General features: G+C 43.4%; 1 protein-coding gene across 1 annotated transcript in view; it reads right to left on the bottom strand.

Moving 5' to 3' along the window:
• Positions 1–8,839: 8,839 nt before the first annotated feature.
• The window catches only part of SLCO3A1 (solute carrier organic anion transporter family member 3A1), a 131,760-nt gene continuing 121,174 nt past the window's right edge, over positions 8,840–19,425 (bottom strand). The window contains exons 8-10 of the mRNA XM_027719878.2: positions 17,285–17,460; positions 14,760–14,824; positions 8,840–10,403 (exon numbers count right to left, since the gene is read on the bottom strand). Coding sequence (XP_027575679.1) covers positions 10,024–10,403; positions 14,760–14,824; positions 17,285–17,460 — 621 coding nt within the window. The 3' untranslated portion in view covers positions 8,840–10,023. The remainder of the gene's footprint in view (positions 10,404–14,759; positions 14,825–17,284; positions 17,461–19,425) is intronic.

The following is a 19,425-nucleotide window of genomic DNA, read 5'->3' as shown; positions in this document are numbered from 1 at the left end:
TTCTAGGTGACATAAAGGTTAATAATCTGCATCCACAACAGAATTCAGCTCAGTAAATACCCAATTAGCCTAGTTCTGTCAGATGTAGTAGCCAAAATGCAAGGTCTACAGCAGCTGAAGGGAGGTCCTAAAATGCTGGGTGTCATGTGTGCTGATGTGCTCAACCACTGTGGGGGACAGTGGGGACCTGTCTGGAAGGACCAGTGGAGCAAGTAGGAATGATGCCTTTAGAGGGAGCCTGTGCAGGCTCCAACATCAGCAGTAGCTGGGCTGAGGGAAAGCAATAAAGTGAAATAAATAAAAGATTCTTTGCTGTCAACATTTAACAAAACATTTTTTCCCAGCCTTCCTCCCTCACTCATGAACTGTTCTCCAAAGCTTCTGCTGTTAGAAAGTGATTTCAAAGCAACAGTGGTTGGATTCAACTCATTTGAAGTAAAATGTTTGGTTTTTTTCTGACTTTTTTTTTTTGACTTTTAATCTTTGTTTTGCTCTCTGCCTTCCAGAAGAGGGAATTAGAACAGGGAAAGATAAAAAATGGAACAAACAAGGAATAACTGAATATTCAACTCAGTTGGAACGTAATTGCCTTGTTTAGCATCATTTTGTAGAAGCTCAGGAGAAAACTACTCTTTTCATACAACAGATTTTAAACATTTAAAAATAATGGCTCGAAAAAGTGCTTACTTTTATTCTGACCAACGCAGCAGCTAGAGCAAAGGGAAGTGGATATCCTGAATTCTCATGTTGATGGAGATGAAGTCCCTACAGCTGCAGGGGCTCAGGGTGCTTTGCAGGGCTCAGCCACTTCACTGAGCTGTTGCTATTTCAGCTAAAAGCTCATTTTCTTTTTCTCCTCCACAGCTGAACTGACACAAAGAGTGTCAGACACATTCGTCACCGTGGAGACATCCAGCATTTTTCCCAACTGCTCAACTCATGTTCCCTCTGAGCTCCTCCTCATTTTACTGACTTCCAGGTGTTCAAGTTCCTTCATTCTGCAACCATCTAGGATCTCCTCATTCTCCCTTTCCTTTCTCCATTAATTAAACTTCATCTTGTCCTTTCCCAAAAATCTGTCACAACCACTTCTTCAGCAGGACCTCTCCTCTGAAGGCAGCACATGCATAGGAATATGTTCACCCCCACTGTCATTTCCAGCAAACTTTCAACCTCAACATGCAACCTCCAACCTGAACTTTCTATTGGGTTGGATAGAAAAATCCTGCTTTTACTGAAACGGAAAACTTTCTGGGACAGTCTGAGCATGAGCCCAGCCAGCCAACCTGGGAGAACCAAAGACATCATCCAGTGAGACAGGAGAAGAATGAAAATAGTGATTTTAATATAATTTACAGCAAACTTACAGTATGTATTTCACATCACATTATTTCTAAACTGCTCATCTGGAAAATATAAGCTGCAAAAATACAGAACACAGTACTCAAAATATATCGAGCATGTGGTTTCTCTTTCTTTCTTTTTTTTTTTTTTTCTTTAAATCAATTGTACAGTGAAACATTTCCTTTTCCAAACCAGGTTTTGCTTTGTTTTGGAAGTGCTGCTAAACACCTGCAAAATTACCAGCAGTCAAACCAGCACACTTCAAAAACCTTTTCAAGGACTGCTTTTCCTTGGGCATCCACAGCCTGAGGCAGGGGCAGCGGCACATGGGCTCATCCAGGTCCCACACAAACTGCTACAGACCATCTGTGGGAGATGTGCTGTGTAGGATGAACCTTCTCCACAACCAACCACCCACAAATGCTGCTCTGCCCAGGTGACTGTAAAGGACAGCAATGGTATGAGGGACAAACATCACGGACTGGTCTGGTACAGAGGTAGGTAGATACTCCTCCAGTGTTGTGGACCCTGCAGAGAGCTCTGCAGGGGAGTTTTGAGCCATAGGTGTGACAAACTGCATGGGGTGGTCTTGTTCTCCAACAGGACAATTAGTGTGGAAGCATCCTCCAAGCACCAATGGAAGATTACAGCCACACACCGGCTGCAAACACTTGTCAGAGAAGTCCTGAGCTTCTGAAGCCTGGAGAAGTTCCCACCTCCAACCTAGTTAAGAGATGCCTCAGGATTTGGAGGGCACATGGCAGACCTGCCTCACAGAAATGTGTTATTTATTACACCATGGAGAAACAGAAGGATGGAGAAGGGAGTGGGTTAAGGAACAAAGTAAGTTCCCGATATTCTTATTAGCCAAAAACACAAGCCCCTCAGTCTCTGCCAGAGACACAGAGGAGCCAGCTGGTTTAGAGCAGAACTTCTTTCTCAATCTGCTGTGAATTTTAAGCTGTCAAGTTTGCTCAGCTGTAGCTGCCACTAAGGGATCTCAGGGGTGGAGGTTAACCAGGTTACACAGGCAGGGCATATGCTGCTGGTCACCCTCTGCAGCAGGAAAACAAAGCAAGGAGAAATCAGCCGAACTGAAACTTTGCTTTCCCTCCACCATGAATGAAGCACAGCCAAGGACTGGCTGGGCAGCAGTTGCTTCTGCTCAAAATCACTTGTCATTAGCTGTTCTCCTTCTGCCTGTTTAAGCTGCCCCCACTCCCTCCCTTCTGGCTGGTTTTCAGATGGTGCTCGGGTCTCATCTATACAGGGTAAAAGGAATTTTAAAACAGTCTTACTGCAAACATTCCCCATCTAATGCCATTTATGCATTGCTAGCTCACATGACTCCAAACATCCCCGTGCCTGGAATGTGATATAAGTACATGCAGCAGGGAAAAAAAAACATTTCTGCAGACTGCATTTGACTTGTATCAAAATCCTAACGAACACCACATTTATTGTACTTTATTTACATGGTAGTCACGTATAATATAATACAATACAGCGTTCCATTTGCAGTGGTAGGCACTATGGGTTTTAAAAGGTCACAGCTCTTCCCCTGCTCCATCCCCACCCCTCCTCCCTACAGATGTGGTACCGAAGTGAACCGAGAGCCCCCTGTTGTGCGGTCCCAGCGCTGCTCCAGCTTCCCACTGAACCCGCTCTGAGACAGCTCCTTCCCAAAAGTAGGTGAGGGGAGCTGCTTTCATGTGCTAACATGGAGACTCCCAAACCCTGGTGGTCCCAGACCACTGGCAGCCCTTAGCATCTGTCAGGGGCAGTCATGCACAACCTCCTCACCATGCTTTGCACCAAGAACATCATGAAGGCAACGTGGGGCTGTAGACAAGTTACAGACCCCTGAGCACAGCGAACAGGCCACCTGCAAACACAGAGCACCGTTTGTTAAGACTTCAGGGAAACGGCTGTGAGTCGTCCAGCGGGATCACCATCCTCCCCTGATCAGGCAGGAAGCATTGTGGGTGAAGAACAGGGGTCATTTCTTCCCTTCAAGTTCACAGTTAAGAGTTGTGAGGCACCAAAAACATAGCACTGAGATGCAGTTTGCACTGAGGGGTAAATGCACTGGTATTTGTGCGATGCCGTACTGCAAAAAAAAAAAAGGGGTTTCAAGGGCTAAGATGTATGTGGCAGAGAAAGATGCCTTTTTGCTGCCCCACCAATGGGCAATTCAGCTGGGAAGAACTAAGATGTTAGGCCATATACAACTCTCTTAATTCCTAAGAGGTTTTTGCTTCCGATCCAAGAGCTGTGCAAACATCACAAATAAAATTTACACCACCTGCTTCACCTCAATACCAATTTGGTTTCATCTGGGTTCATACCCTTCTGGTGTTTGCTCTCAGTAATTACTCAAATGAATGTGTTAAGTGGTAGGAAGAGTAGGAAAGGCTGAGAATTTCAAGCATCTGTGAGAGAATATTCCTGGGAAGTGGACTGTGAGTTGGAAGCCAGCACTTTGGCTGTCCTGGAGCTAGTATGTGTCCAGTGGCTCCCTGCCCACTGGCACTGAGCAAGGATCCTCCTACTCAACTCCTGATCCCACACTTTTGAACTAAACATTTGTACAGATGAGAAAATTCCTGTATAGGGAACTCAGGGAGCAGAAATATCCCGTGTGATTTCTATGTCCAGCCAGAACAAACCAACGTGTATGAATTACAAGAAAGCTTTTCCAGCCCCTCCAGACCACAGATGATATGCAGAAATGACCTTGCAAATACACTTGGAAGCATTTTCTCGGTTCTCTCAGCAATTCACAAGAAAGAAATAAAAGGGAAAATTCATTTATGAAGTTGCTATAGATTATTTGCTGAGTTGGAGCTGACAAGTTTCTTATTGCTTTCTGCTATTTGCAGGCACCAACTTTGTGTAGAACAAGCCCAGCACTACAAACTGTCAGGGCATGGCTAATCTTTTCCTTCCTAGGGTGGGACACCCTTCTCTGCCACACTTAATCTGAATAAAGTGGGGTAAACATCACAAATTCATTGTACTCCAAAGACCCCATCCCTGGGGTCGCTCCATTCACCAAACAAACAGAGACTGAAGAAAGGTTCTGACAAGCAAAACAGCATCAACACTACAAACATCCCACGGTCCTACTCCTTCATCCATCTAAATGGATTCCTCTGTCCACGTGGCTTCTCCTGAATTCCCTGTGTCTTTCTGGGACCAAGGGATGCTCCTGGATGAGCAGCTGTGACAAGACTAAAGCTGAAAGAAAAGCTGTCCACTTTCATACTCTGCCACACAAAATACCAGTATTTCTTCTGAGCAGGCAGAGCTTCCTCCTGCTCCACTGGATTCAGGGAACAGACAACGGCCAAAGATTTTAATTGGCATCACTACTACCTCATGTCTAAGATCTGCTGAAAGGCCATTTTTCAGCAAAGCAATTGTATTAAGACTCAGATTGGCTAGAAATGTCAATGGAATGATAGAAAACACAATTTGCAGCCTAGAAGAAATAGATTTAGTGTATACGAGCAGAATAAACTATAATATTTTGAGCATCTGTAACACTGAGACCTGCTGGCATCCCAGGCAAATGTAAATGCCACTCAGTAACTCTGAATGCCTTGTATTGACTTGGTATTGCTGAGCTGTGGTTTGCCATCAGGGGGAAGGAAGAACTGTGGCTGGAGAAAGGATGCTGATGGTCAGTTTGGAAGAAATGCCCACAAACCATGGGTCTGGGGGAGGCAGGGCTATCCAGGAGCATGGAAGGGTGGATAATCCTTTCAGAGACACCAAAGGGCTCAGTTACAATGTCTTTTTTTCCTCGGATCAATCTCAACCATCAGATAACCGTAGCTGGGCCTGGCTCATGCCAAAGACTCCCATCATATGATTGTCCATATTAATAAACTGCTGCCTATGTTCCACCAATTGTGTCTTGGCTACCTGTCTCCTGGAGTTGCTTCCAACAAAACAGGTGAGTCCCAGCAGCAGTATGGGATGCTGGGAGAGGTGAACTCAGATCTAGGTAAGAAAAGCCAGAACTCCTAATGCAGTTGGGAGGTCAGTATTAATGTTTACACACAGGGGTGCTCTGCCCTATGCACAGAAAGCCTGTGAGCTTTGCATGTATTAATCAGATCTAGAGAGAGAACAACAACAAAAACTGCTTCTGTCTGCAAACACAGTTCACGTGAAATCAGGGGGACAGATGAGCATGGCTGTGTCTAAAGGCAAAGCAGGAATAAGTCTGGAAACCCTTGTCAATAAAGACACAAAGCTGTTATCACATCAGTCCAGTGAAGCATCTGCATGTATGTTTTATACTGACAATTCCCCACATCACCTGCCAAGAATAAAAACAACATCAAACCAAGAATGTCAAAGTCTTAAGAAAACACCAGGCCCAGCACACTGAGCTGTGACAAACTCACATGGCAGCAACAGCCAAGGCTGGTTCAGGGGCTAAAGCTTCACAGTGCTGGTAGCCTTTAGGTTGTCTTGGGTTGGCTGTGGAGTGAAACTGCTCGTTGTGAGATGGAGTCACCTTTCTGTGTCCTAGGACCACCTTTACTGAGAAAAAACATGTGTCTGTCTGAGACTCAAAGGTGAACCTTAAGTACATTGCCTCCAACAGCAATGTGATGAACTTAAAACTCTCATGGGGATAGAAGGGACTCCAAATCTCTTTCATTCCCTTATTTATTTTTTTTTTCAAGGAAAAAGAAGTCAATGCATCTCAGCCATTTGGAAATACTCCAATCACTTTCCAAATGTCCGCAGACCATCAGTTCAATTCAGAAGCATTTTGAAGTGTAGCTAACTCATCTAATGGAAGCTAATTCCTCTCTGCATCTTTCCCTTCTCACCTTCTGAGCAAGGTGAGACCCAATCAAGATGAACTGTAGCTGCCCAGAGGAGTTCAGTGCAGGGGTATGGCAGTTGGAGGTCCCTGTTAGCTGAATTCCCAAGGAATGGAAGGTTTGTGATATTCAAGTCATAATTCAAGTGATGGCCTTTTTGGGCCCATCCTACATCCAAGATGTGCTGGGCAAAGTCAGAAAAATGGATGATTTCTGTATGTATAAAAAGAAGGTTGTGTAAATGCATCATCTTTTTAACAAGGGTGCAAAGAAACTGATTCTAGTGTCATCTGCACCAATTTTAGATTGGGGTCCCCTTCTGATTCCACCAGGGCTATGCCAAGGTGGGATCTGTGCAAGGGAAAGGAAACCCCAACCTGAAATCATGCAAGGCCATTGGGCAATCCCAGAGAGACTGGGATTCTCAAGTAGTTTATTTTTACAAACATCCCATTCCTTAGCAGACAGCCACACAGGGAACACAGTGCTTGGAAATGTCAAAATAACATTTCTGAAGAGACTGAGGTCTCAACAAACCCCTGAATTTCAATGCCCATGAATATGGGGAAAAAAATTCCAGCATTCCATTCTAACTCCATCCTTGCTCTTAAGTTTCCTGCATTGTTAAGGCAGTTGAGGGATGGAAGCAAAGTGCTGACAGGCAAAGGCCCATACTTGCAATTTGGGAAGCAGGAGGATGTGTGACTCTTTTAATTTGTTATTCTATAACAAACATTGGGTTGCAGGAAAAACTAGCTTGTGGTTTTGAAATCAGAAAAAAACCAAAATGCCTGCTGGGATGGATGAAGCTTTTGGTCTGTGTATTTTCTTAAAACTAAAAAGCTCTGTTCTTAAATCTATACCAAAGCACTGGCAGCAAAGCCCTTCGCAATGCAGGCATTGGATACAACCTTGGGAAAAAAAAAGAGTGGGATGAGGAGAAAGCTTTTCAAAAGTTGCATTATCAAAAGAAATAAAATAACAATCACGTAGGAATTTCAAGTTACAGCTTAAAAATAATGTAAGTAACCCCATCCAACTGCATCTCCCATATATACTAAGAGAAGAGATCAAATGAAAAAAAAAGAAAACAAAAATAAAAACTAAAACATTCTGTGCCCTGGAATCCTGCTTCTATAACTCTGGTCAAGGGGGACTTTTGACTGCACCGACAAACCACAGCTTGTGAACACTGGGAGTTTGTTTTGCATCATGTCAGCATGCTATTGTCCTTCACCTTGGACTTTCAGAGGGGAAAATAATGAAACTGTGAAAGGGGTTATGGAATTTCAAGCAATCAGGCTTTTAGAAAGGTTCTATTCTGTGACATTTGTGTTTGAGTCTGAATGTGTGTGTATAGTATAAAATTATGAGCTAACATTTGAAAAGATAGCAGTCTAAGTAATAAATCTGCAGAACGAAGAGAACTGTACAGAATGATTTCAAAGGCTTATACTTGACAATTACATATATTCTATGAGACAGTTATGCACCCTGTGCCTTTTGTAAATTCATTGTTTTATGGATGCAGTATCTCTATTTTAGCAGACAGGATACACTAAACCAATCTAATGATCTAAAAAGCATCATTTACCACCCAGCGTAACAATGGCACTGCATAGCTTAATAACCTTTTTTTTCCTTAAACTCCTTCATCAATCAAGTGATTCTTAACATGGCTGAAACCCAAGAATCAAATATCTGCAGTTACAATATTTGTGGAGTATTTGGCACAGTGGAGTTTATTTGATACACCCTTTTTTCCTGCCCTTATTGTTGCTGAACATATAATGCTGTGCATAAATTACAAAGACACATGTAAAGTCAGTCAAATGGAAGCAGTTTGATACCCCACACCCATGTTGCAATGCCTAGATAAAAGTAAAGTCTGCTAAAAAGGTGTTGAACATGAGTGGCAAGTTATCAACCCTCTGTAATTGTGCCAACTCTAGGGTGTCCATTGCCAGCAATGGACAAGGACTCGGGGAAGATCAGCCCCTCCAACAGGAAGTGACATCCAGCATTTGACTCAACATGCCAGGTTTCTAAACATCCTCAAGTTCACAACAGCTTCAAAACTCAAACAAAAAAAGGAGCTTCTTGTTATGATGCTAACCCTTAAAACCCTTCTGACATTTAGTCCATTAGAAATGGGTCTGGTTCCTGGGGAAAGATTCATCAAACACCACCAATTTATATTCCTTCCCAGCAGGAATGTTTTGGAAAACAAAAATATGCATACAAAATAAGTCTGACCCCTATGCTTCTTGTAATCAGATGAAAGCTCCCCCATGATTTTTTCAGGCTTAGGTAAGACTGCATTGCAAGAGCAAAGCTGAATCTGCTCCTGCATGGATGCTTCCCGGGGAGCTGAATGAAAGTTTGAGTTGCTCAATGCTGGCCAGCCTCTGCTCCCATAACCCAGCCTTCCAGAGGAACACTATTTCCACATCTAAGGGCAAAACGTGGCATCCAGGAGGGGAGGCTACTCCATCTTCCTCACACGGCTTCCACTGAAATCAGTGGAATTTCTCAGGTGAAGAATAAAATACCAGTTGTGAGGGTTGAAGGATTAAGGTCAGTATTCCTCTCATCTTGTACACGTACACACACGCACACACACTTTAAAGAAAACATCCACCACACAATTTCTAGATTGCAAATTATATATATATATATCTTTAAAAACCGGAGAGAACATAAACAGCCTCTCCACATATATATGTATTCACTGAGTCACATAGAATATGAAAAAAACTATATTATGTAAATCATCATATTAGCTATAATTTTCCAACTGACAATTGTTTTTATAGAGACACAGTGCATTCGTTCTCTTTTTTAAAAACATATTATGTGTCTTCATTGGCTTGGTAGCATATTAGAATGAAGGCGTATGAATAAAAAACGCAGAGGATTAAACAAACCCCTTGAGTCACATTATGTTTGGGTGAATTAAACAGGATCCTTCCCCAAACTAGCATAAATAAATCCCCCCTATGGAAAAGTGACAGCGATTTAAGGGTTAACATAGATCTGAAAATAATTTTAAAAAAACATCTTATTAGAGGACTACACAGATAAGTATTTGGAACTCGTCCCCCTTTAAAAATGACAGCACGTTTGGCAAGTGTGAGCAAATGTCTTGAACTCTACTGGGTTTGAGATCTGAGCGCAGTTATTCACAGACAGCCACAGAGCTGCAATCTGCGAATAAGCCTGGGCTGGAAGGACTTGGATACCCCTGACAGCATTGCTCGCCACCGGGAAGGTTTCCAGCAGCTTTCAAGGTATTTATCGTGGACTCGTGGCTGGTGACAGAGTGTGACTGGTGGAACGACTCCAGCATTGCTCCCTCTTTGCCACTGCAGAGCACAGCAGGTTTGAGCAGCAGCACCCAGACTGGCCAACCCTTCAGCCCGTGCTGTGGGTGCTCCACACACCCCCCAGGACCCCGTTTGCAACCGCAAACACCTATTGCCATTATCACCTCGCTTTCTCTACGCCTCATGCCCAAGCCTGCCCGTGTGCTGAGCTCTCCAATGAACCTCTGCAGATGCCCTCCTTGGGAGCTCGTACTGTCATCAAGGGGGCTGGAACCCAGCCACAAATGGCTCCCTGCTTTCTCCATCACCCTGCAGGATGTCACAAGTGATCCCATTAGAAGATGCTGTTCTCAAGAATCATGGCTGGGTCTGACTTTGAGGAAAAGACAAAAGTTTCCTGTGTTGCCGTTGTTGTTTCGCAGTTGTGTATCTTCATTCGTGCTCTCTCCTTGTTTTTATTAAAAAGGACCCTTGTATTATTAATATAGTTCACTCCTCCACAGTCACTATAAAACAGACTCCATGTTTTCACACCACTCATGATCTTCAAGGTTATAGATAAATTTTGTCCTATGTGGCTGACTTTGGGGCACCGAGTCCCGCCCCAGATTGTCTAGGGTGAGAGTAGAGGCAAAAAACTCACTAGTGCTGAGACCACCTTCGTGGTTCTTGATGTATCTTTTATAGTTTTTCCTCAAGCACTGCCAGGTGGTTGTGTATAAGATGAATGCAAAAGACTTCAGGGCTATAGCAATACTAACATACAGGTATCTATAGACCACGTTGTCGTACAGGGCGCAGGCTCCTTGCTCGCCGCAGAACGTGCTCCAGAACAGACACGTGGAGTCAATTCCAGCCCCAAAGATCAGCGGAGGTGGGATAAAACCTGTCAAAATAAGAGAGACAAATTATGCTTTTATGATCCTTATGATAGAGAGAGAGGACGTGACTGCAGTGAATGGAAAGAGGGCACTTTATCAAGGTTAATGGTCCCAGCTGCAGCCTGTGATTTTAATTTTTAAAGTTCTAAATCAACCTAAACCACGTCTGTGGATGAGATTTTAGCTTGGACTCAATGTCTACGGAAGAATTCCTGCTGATATCAACATGCAGCAAGGATTTTACTCAAGTTTAAGTGGCTTTTATTAAGCTTCTCGTTTGCCTAATGAGACTGAGGAGGGGTAAATGAAAGAGGAGGAGGACAGCCTTGCAACTATGCCCTCTGTTTAGATACTGGCAATTCTGCACTTTAGGGTGTTCACCTGTAGGATGTCACAGCTCTCCAGTTCAGAGCCTGAAATCGGCTGGGACACAGAGTTTTGGACCTTTCCCTGATACAGGGAGAGGTTTTCTCTGGGTCTAAGGAAAAGAAACAATGACCTCTGAAAGATGTCAAAGATGTATTCTGCAATGAAGGGAAAATTTCAGAGTGCCATTAAATGAAATATCACAGCAGGATTCTCCCACAGCCACTGCAGCTAACTACCAATGAGTGTTTCTCAATCATAGCTTGCAGCAGAGCTGCAATCTTAAAGCAAAGTAATCACTCCAATCTCATTTAACTAATAAAGTCAATGTTTTTCTTCTCTATTTTTCCCCATCCTACCGGGACACTGTAGCAGCCCCCCCATTTCACATTACCCTGATGGTGATTAGGACATCCACGTTCCAGCTCTGCACTCCCCAGCCAGCACATGTGCACCAGGAGTGCAGCACTCAGAAGAAAATGTGAATGTTCTACATAATGTAACCATTTCTCTTCCTTCTGCTGTATTTATGGGGGGAGGCTGGAAGCAGATAACCCTTGGAAAAAGACCCTGATTGATAAAGCCACTGCTGTGGGTTAAGACAGCAAGCAAAGGAGAGCAACGTATCTACTGAAATCCAACAGCACGTAGGCACAACATACCCCTGATGGTATCACTTCCTCCATAGGTGCTGTGATGCCTGAGACTCTATAAATATATATGAAAACAGACAGAGGGATTGCAGTTTTTAGACAGGAAAGTGTTTAATCTCAGATCCAGTTTCATCATTAACCTGGATTTCCAGGCTTAAAAAAGATACTTTCCTTCAGCTTGTCATGAGCAAAGTAGTGACATTCATGATGTGTATCCTAAGACTACAAATAAATTGGTTGTCTTCACTGTTCCTGTGGTAACTAGGATCTCTTTATTTTATTTTGTTGATGACTAGAGCTCTGCAGATTTTGTTTGATCTTCCTTCTATGTTAATAAATGCAGGAATTAAGAAAGGCTATATGGGCTTTTCGTACTTATTTTAACCAGTCATTAATAGCACAAATGTAGTAAATAAAACCAGATGATACGAAAGCAAGACAATCTGTTTGTTAGAAACACTAGTTTCTAAACATCACATCTAAAAACCTGGTTATGTTCTGGAAAAAAATGTCAGTGCTAGCTCTCAGTTTGTCATTTCAATGACTGGAAATTCCAGACATTTTAAGTTAAAAGACTCTTATTGTTGAAACCTGTGAACAACCACACACTGAACCTGGATTTTAAAAATTCAGCTGGGCTCCTGCCACAGAAAAGCAAGAGGATGTGCTGCTGACTGTGTGCCTACTGCTGCTGGATGGCACCTCAGGGGGTAACATTCACATGTGGCAGTGAGGAGCCTCATGCTTTCTGGAACAAGAGAAAACTGGATTGGGATCAAAATTTTAAGGTGTGAGCCCCTGCTTGTTAACATGTTGAGAGATGTTGATACAAAGCTTTGGAGATGTACAGGCTGAACTTCAGAGAGAGCTACCATCCCCATCTGCTGGCTTCAGCTGGCTTGCCTGCTTTCCACAATAATTTGGCCTGGAAATTGCTCCTCATAAGACTTGAGGAAGGGCCTGTTTTCACTTAACTCCAAAGCTACTCCTCTGTGAATGCAGGCATGGATGTGGATATGGAAAACTTTTATCAACCAGTGAGTGTTTCGGGTTGTTTTTAGCAGAGGAGAGGACAAGACTCCCTGAGACAAGGGAGTTGAGGGGTTGCACCACAGATTGGAAACTCCTGAGAGAGAAAGACTGTGGGGTTTTGTCATGTTAGAAGAAGAAGCAAACAACAACATGGGCTTGTAGGAAAAAATCAAAGGAAGTGCCCTGGAGGCTTGGCTAGGATGCATGGTGAACACCATCCAGAAAGGATGCATCCAGGATCTTACAAGTCTGAAACTCTTTGCCATTCCAGACAATTCCATTCCACACCTTTGGCTCCAATGGCATTGCTTTACTCTCTTCTCTGAGAAACTGCAGTAACACTTTTATATGAAGACACTGTTCCGCTGCCCTCTCACAGCAGAATTCCTATGAAATAAGATAACACATGCAGGAGGATACCAGGAGTATTCAATCACGTTTCATGTTATTACAGTGAATATTAAAGAGAGTCAATCATGTCTTACCTCTTACTGCAAAGTGTTGCAAAAATTTCATATATATACATATATATGTCTTTGTTGAAACTGTAGGGCTGCATAAAAAAGCTGCTTCTGTCTTATTGAAATCTATTAGCTATGATGGCACCTTTGGGTCTCATACCTCCTGTATTTAATACTCTCCTTTGGTTCAAGAAACAGCTATCATCACTGTCTTCTTAAGTCAAAGCTTAAAGGTGAACTGAAAAGCTTTTAAAATAAATCAGTAAAGCTATTCTCAAACCCCAGGTTGTTAAGGGCACAATTTGGATACCCTTGCTCATATTGAAAAGTACCTTTCTCTTCATTTTCTGTGTGTTCTAAGCTACATTGCTGCTATGCTTCAAGATGTATTGTCTTATTACACAGGAATCTCTTAGTGACAGAGCAACATATAAAGATTTGAGTTTAAATTTTTACTATGGCTTCTTTACTGTTACGAAAAGAAGAAATCTGTCCAACTTAAGCATATATGCCTGAGCCTGGTTTTAGAGGAATTCAGGATGCTGCTATCTCAGGAGGCTTCTCTCTTTCAAAAGGAGCAAAGAAAAGAGAATAATCTCTCCCCTTAAGTACTTTTTCCTTTGGAAACAACAGTCCACAGCCATCCTCCTCCCACACTTGCCTGCTGACTCTCCACATTCAGCCAGTCAGAGCTGAAGACAGGTCAAAACCCACGAGCAGCACCAGCAGCTAAAGAAAATGCTGTGTTTGCAAGGCTTGAACCAGAGCTGACCCAAGTCATCCCAGAAGCTTCCCTTTGAGTTATCTGAGCTCTGGATAAGTTTACTTGATGGAGCTTTTTGTATTACTGCAGCTACTTCACCAAACACAATGAAAATCTAACTAGCTTTACTGTAAGTTGGTCTGGGAGCACCATTTCCCTTTCAGCTAATGGGGAATAAGGTATTAAAAAAATAAGTAAATAAATGAGGTAATTTATTCAAAGCAATGTATGGTACTGCTGGATTTTCTGTCCTGTACTTTCCAGTGTCTTGCTGTAGCCTCAGTGATGGCACTGGGGGAGTCATGCAGGGAAGGTGCTGCCAGTGCCCTGCTAAAAAAAAGTAAATTGCACTCCCACAACATGCAGAAACCCTGGGCATGAGATGGTCCCATACAATGATGGATCAGAGGATTTTGTCCTGAATCACTAAGATTAATGAGTTGAAACAGAAGAGCTTTAAAATAGGAGCCGCCTCTTCCAAAGGGGAAAAAAATTCCACCCAGAAACAAACAGCAGGCAAACAACAGCCTGGTGTGTTCCTTTTAATTCATACATGAGAAGCACATACTGGTCCAGAGGAGCAGCCATATGCATTTTAATGGGATATTAACCCACAGGAGGATACAAGGACTCAGCCTGTCTCATTTTTCTGTTTTCCTTTCCGAGAGACCTGAAGGAAGGGACAAAACCACCATGTAACGCAGGTCCTGTCCCTCAAAGGAGGGTGAAAATACATATCCCTCTACTTCAGCAATATGCAATACAGCAGTAATTTTGCAAGCTGTTGACACGTTAATAACAGCTATAGAAGAGAAACTGTTTGTGTGGGACCATGGGAGAAACAGTCATTTCTCATGCAACACTGCATTTTCTTCCATTAGTACAATACAAATGGCAGGAAAAGTGCCTTCAGGAGCCTTGATGTGATATCCTTCATGGAGAGGGCTTGGATCCCTGTGTGTCAGACCACACTGATGACAACCATAGTACTACATGGAAGAGAAATCAACTTCTGCATGTTAAAAATAGAGTTTACCATGAGGGAAGAAAGGACAGGAGAGAAGGACATCCAATTTTTGTACCTACCCAGCAACCGGAGCAGTAGGAAAAGCACCCCCAGAGCGTAAGATTTGAGTTCAGGGCTCACGGTTCTGCAGGGAGGAAGGAGGGAGAGAGTGAAATCAATTCCTGTTGTTCTGCTTTGATTAACACACCCCCTGGCCATTCTGTGCTGTCAGCCAGGATGCCACCACCACCTTTTCAAAAAGTCATTAATGGGGTTTTTCTTCTGCCTTCGCCTGAACTGCCTACAGCCCCAAAAGTAATTGCCTATGTGATAGGTCCAGGAATTAGCTAAGTCATTAATAACAGCGGCTAATCTTGTCATTGGATGGGGAAAAATGTAATTCCCATCCCATTAAATCATTGTTTACAAGCTCCCCATCATGTTTTCAAGGCTCCAGATGTTCAAAATTGGAGGGAAAGAAAACTTTTGGTTCTGAAACTCCCCGGACTACTGGGAACAAGAGAGGAAAGGGAGCATGACAGACCAAAAGGTTTAGTCAGCCTGTTAATTCAAGTCTTCCAGTGAGGAAGTCCTCAGGACTAGTTTTCACAGGTGTGAGTTTAGCATGCAATTTTTTTATACTGGGAAGACAGTGTTTGCAGTGTCTTTTGCTATGAACACAACCCCCTATTGTATTAGGGTTATCCTTCAAAGGCACTTTAAAAAAAAAACATTCACAGCTTTCTAATTCGCTCAGCTCAAGGATGCTACTGGCATCATCCTCTTGGGGTAGGCTCAGCAAAGCCTATGGAACTTTACAAGCCATTAATTTGGTCTTGAGTCTTATAACAGCATTTTATTTCCTACAGAATATAAAGGCTGGGAAAGCAGGACAGTGATCCCCATGGGAACAGATTCATCACACAGGGGAACTTCAAAGATTTAAGTTGCTTTTTCCTTTAGCTCCTTACAGAGGTCTGCAGGCATCACTGCTAGTGGCATCCATGGTGGCAGACGTGGTCCTCTATATAAATACACTGTGGGGGCATCAGACAAAACTGATAAAACAATTAGAATCAGAGAGTGCTTTTAAGTTAAGATCACCCTTCTGATCACCTGCCCTCCTTTCACACGTTCACAGGCCATGTAACACCATACCATGACTCCTGCATGAAGCCTGTGACCTCTGAATGAATTTCAGCAGTTTTCAGGCAGGTCCTCAGGCTCTATAGAAAGCCTTTATGCTAGGAAATATCTGACCTTGGAAAAATGTTCCAGTGGTTAATGGCTTGGCTCTACAGTTGGGTGGGAAATGAAGGAAATGGAGTATTAAAAGTTTATTTTATGGAAAAAATAAATTATCGTGTGAAATATTCAGAGTGGGTTTTTAACTGGTGGTGGTGTCCTTCCATCCACTTTTCTGTATTTAATACCAAAGTCAACCCACATACCTTAGAGTGGAATAAAAGGTGCCACTTGGGGACATCTCCTTTTCTCACTGAACAAATGACTTGCCTAGACAAGACATCCACTTTGTACACACTGAGCTCATTTTTAAATAATCATAGGAGCTGCCAATGCCACTTGTCCTGCCCTGGACACCAGGGACACACATATACATCAAAACTTCCTTTAGGCGATGCAAGAGGTGCTCTCTTGGCTAAGAGCTCTTCCCTGTACATTTTGGTAGCTATCAGTGATTCTGAGTGAAGTGACCAATCTGGATGTGTGAATTGTTTATTTCCTACAGCTGTGAACTGAGTATGTTTAACATTCCCTTCGGTTTTCTTATTCCCTTGTATTCTTCTTCCCGGCTAGTGCCAGACTTATCTCATTTGAAGGCAACACTAAGATGTCTCCATGCAGGATCCTAAAGGTGCTGGCAGCTTCCTTGAACAAAGAACTCCTCAAACTTCAAATTACTTTTGCCACAATATTTATCATGAGAAATTTGATTTCCCTTCAGCTACCAGAGATGCAAAGAAAGAAGTGAACTAGTAGGTGGAATATCTCATTTTGTATCCTGCAGGGAGACATGCCCTCACAGAGCTGTTCTGCCCAAAATCCACTCAAGAGTGTGTTTCTAATACAGACCTTATTGATTGAATTTTATTGGAATTTTCCAGGCAGCAAAATGGATCTGCTATTTATGCCCCTGGTTATTATTCTCAGTAAGTGACAGCCTGGACAGCTAAGTAATTCTGGATAAATGTGGGCTTAGATATATATGTATATCATAAGGTGAAGTGTTCCATGTGTCTGGAAATAACACAAGGTCAGTTATTTGAGTAAGCTACTTTTGTCTACCTATTCACACTGGCTTAACTCAAGACATGTCCTTCAGACTTCCAAGTTCTTTGTGTCCTTGGACTTGGTCCAGGGTGAGAGAAGTTAAAACTCTGGACAGGTGGGTATTGACCAAAGCTAGCCTTTGCCACAGCTTTTCACTTTTCCGTGTTTTCTATGGTGTCCAGGCCCTATGGGACCCTCAGCTCCGTGCAGCTCCCAGTGGTTCCCATGGCCCCTCCAGCCCTGCTCCCACCCCCTGAGTAGCCCCTCCGGGATCACTGTGGGAACCCTCCGGGTTCCCCGGCCGTGGTCCTACCTGATGAGGATGATGACTGACGGCGTCTGCGCCATGGCCCCGATCATGCTGCAAACACACATCACGCAGAGGAATGTCAGGAAGGCCTCTTCGCAGCCGGGGCTGGGGCATTTGCCAGGAACCACGGTGGCATTTTCGGCAGGGACCGAGGTGAGGCACGAACAGCCACTGAGGTTCTGCAAAGGAGCACAAGGAGTCAGGAGAAAGGAGAGCTGTGATCCCCACCACTGACCTCTGTAATGAGGGCTTGTCAACAGCAACTCCTAATCCTCTAATGTTCAATTAAGTAACTCCTAAGTGCTTGTTTGGAGGGGGTTTGGAAAGAATTTCAGGAGCGCCAGCTCTGACGCATGTTACCAGCAAGGGAAAGCTGTCCCTTGGCTTGTTTCTTTTTTTCTGCTCCTTTCAAGTCTCTCCCATAAATGTCACTGCAACAAAATTATTACCAAGTTATACCTCTTTGGAGGGGAATAAAGAAACAATCTGTGTCTCTGCGACAAGGAAGATCCCCCAATTATGGTTCTAATTACTTGCTTATTTACTTCCGTCCTCTTGGCTGTTGCAATTAAACTGAAGTACATTAAAAGCAGGTAAATCTGCAGCCCTGTTCTTGGCTGCAGGTTCAGTGGCTGCTTCCAGCACCCTGAATCCTGGGAAGGAGCCATCCAGGATGGGTGTTGCAGCTCGACGGCTGAACTACCACCACTTGGCAGCACAGACGCTGCTGGACTTTAAAGCACTCCAAGGCTAATAAGTGACATCTGGTTCAGAGGGATTTGTGCTGAGCTAAGAGCTGAAGTCAAGCGAGATAAACTTTATCAATATGTGATCAGAAGGAGGGTGGAATGACTGCATTTTGCTTTGATCTCTCCGGCAAGTGCAGGATGTGAAAAGAAGCTTTGTTTGCCAGTCACAGATTTAAGGATTTACTTTTTTTTCCTTATTTTCCAACTCGCCCTCCTGAATTTCTGAGTGGGGGATGGCAGTGCAATTAAGGCGCACAATACCACCAAGAAATCCCTTAACGAATACAGAATGAAACGGTCATAAATGATTCATGGCTTGTCTTCATCAGCCCGCTGGGTTTGCAGGTCACATGCTTGTATGAGGAGTAACACCATAAAATAAAACATATTGAAAACCAGCTACATCTCCTCCCCTTTCCCTCTACCATGTTTGAGCAGAAATTCCTTTGCTTTTCCGCAAAGGGCGTCCCCTTAGGACCATACAAAAGCACACTTACTGGTTCACTGCCTCCAAAGATAAGGATCAGCAAGGATACTATTCCAACCTTTCTGACACCAATCTCTTTCTTCTGCATAGGAGTCAAATGATTTTCTTCCAACTAAGCGCATAGAGGGCAAGAGAGACTGCTGTGCAGAACTCCAGGAGAGCTGGAGCAGACACGCAGTGCCTTTCCGGCTGGCAAGCAGTAATTAACATAACAAATTATTGTGCTGTGAGTTAGAAGCTGACACTCGAAGGCTTCAGAATGGTGACAATTAGCACCACTGATGTGGTGTTTGCACAGACAACAGGAATTTGTAGATCCTGGCACTTACTGCAGTGCATTGCTAGCAACCAGCTGGACACAGCACCGTGGATCAAAGCCCATCTAAGTCTAGAAAAGTATATACCTGCACTGAAAACTCCTCGGATGAAATTCCCATCACAGCAAACATGCAGAACTGGGTGCTTATTTTCCATGGGTTCTTATCAAGGGACAGATGTGCCCCACCTGTTTCTGACAATGGTGGGGCAGATTCTCCTCCTATTGGTGTGATTTTTTACAAACCACAAGGCAGATCCCCACCTGCATTGCCTGAAAATTTGCCTCTCGATTCACTTTTTCAACCATTTTGCATCAAAGTTCTGGCCCGAAGCAGTGCCAGTAGTCTGAACCAACTACATCTGCTTCCTTAGCACTGCACCTCATTCTTACCTGGGAGATCTTTGATCTTTTATTACTCACACACTATACAACTCACAGACATCAAACAAGGAAACATCAAAGATGGAGTTATAACTTTGTCCTGTGGAGAGGCGACTTTTTGCTACCTGTGCCAAAATTGATATAGATTCCCTTGTCTGCAACCCCACTGCATTCAACCACATATTATCACAACCCTCTGCTGCCCAGC

The sequence above is a fragment of the Pipra filicauda genome, unplaced genomic scaffold, assembly GCF_003945595.2.
Source record: "Pipra filicauda isolate LSUMZ 115617 unplaced genomic scaffold, ASM394559v2 scaffold44_size3831614_pilon, whole genome shotgun sequence".
NCBI classification, from domain to species: Eukaryota; Metazoa; Chordata; class Aves; order Passeriformes; family Pipridae; genus Pipra; species Pipra filicauda.
This window is presented reverse-complemented; position numbering and strand designations above follow the sequence as displayed.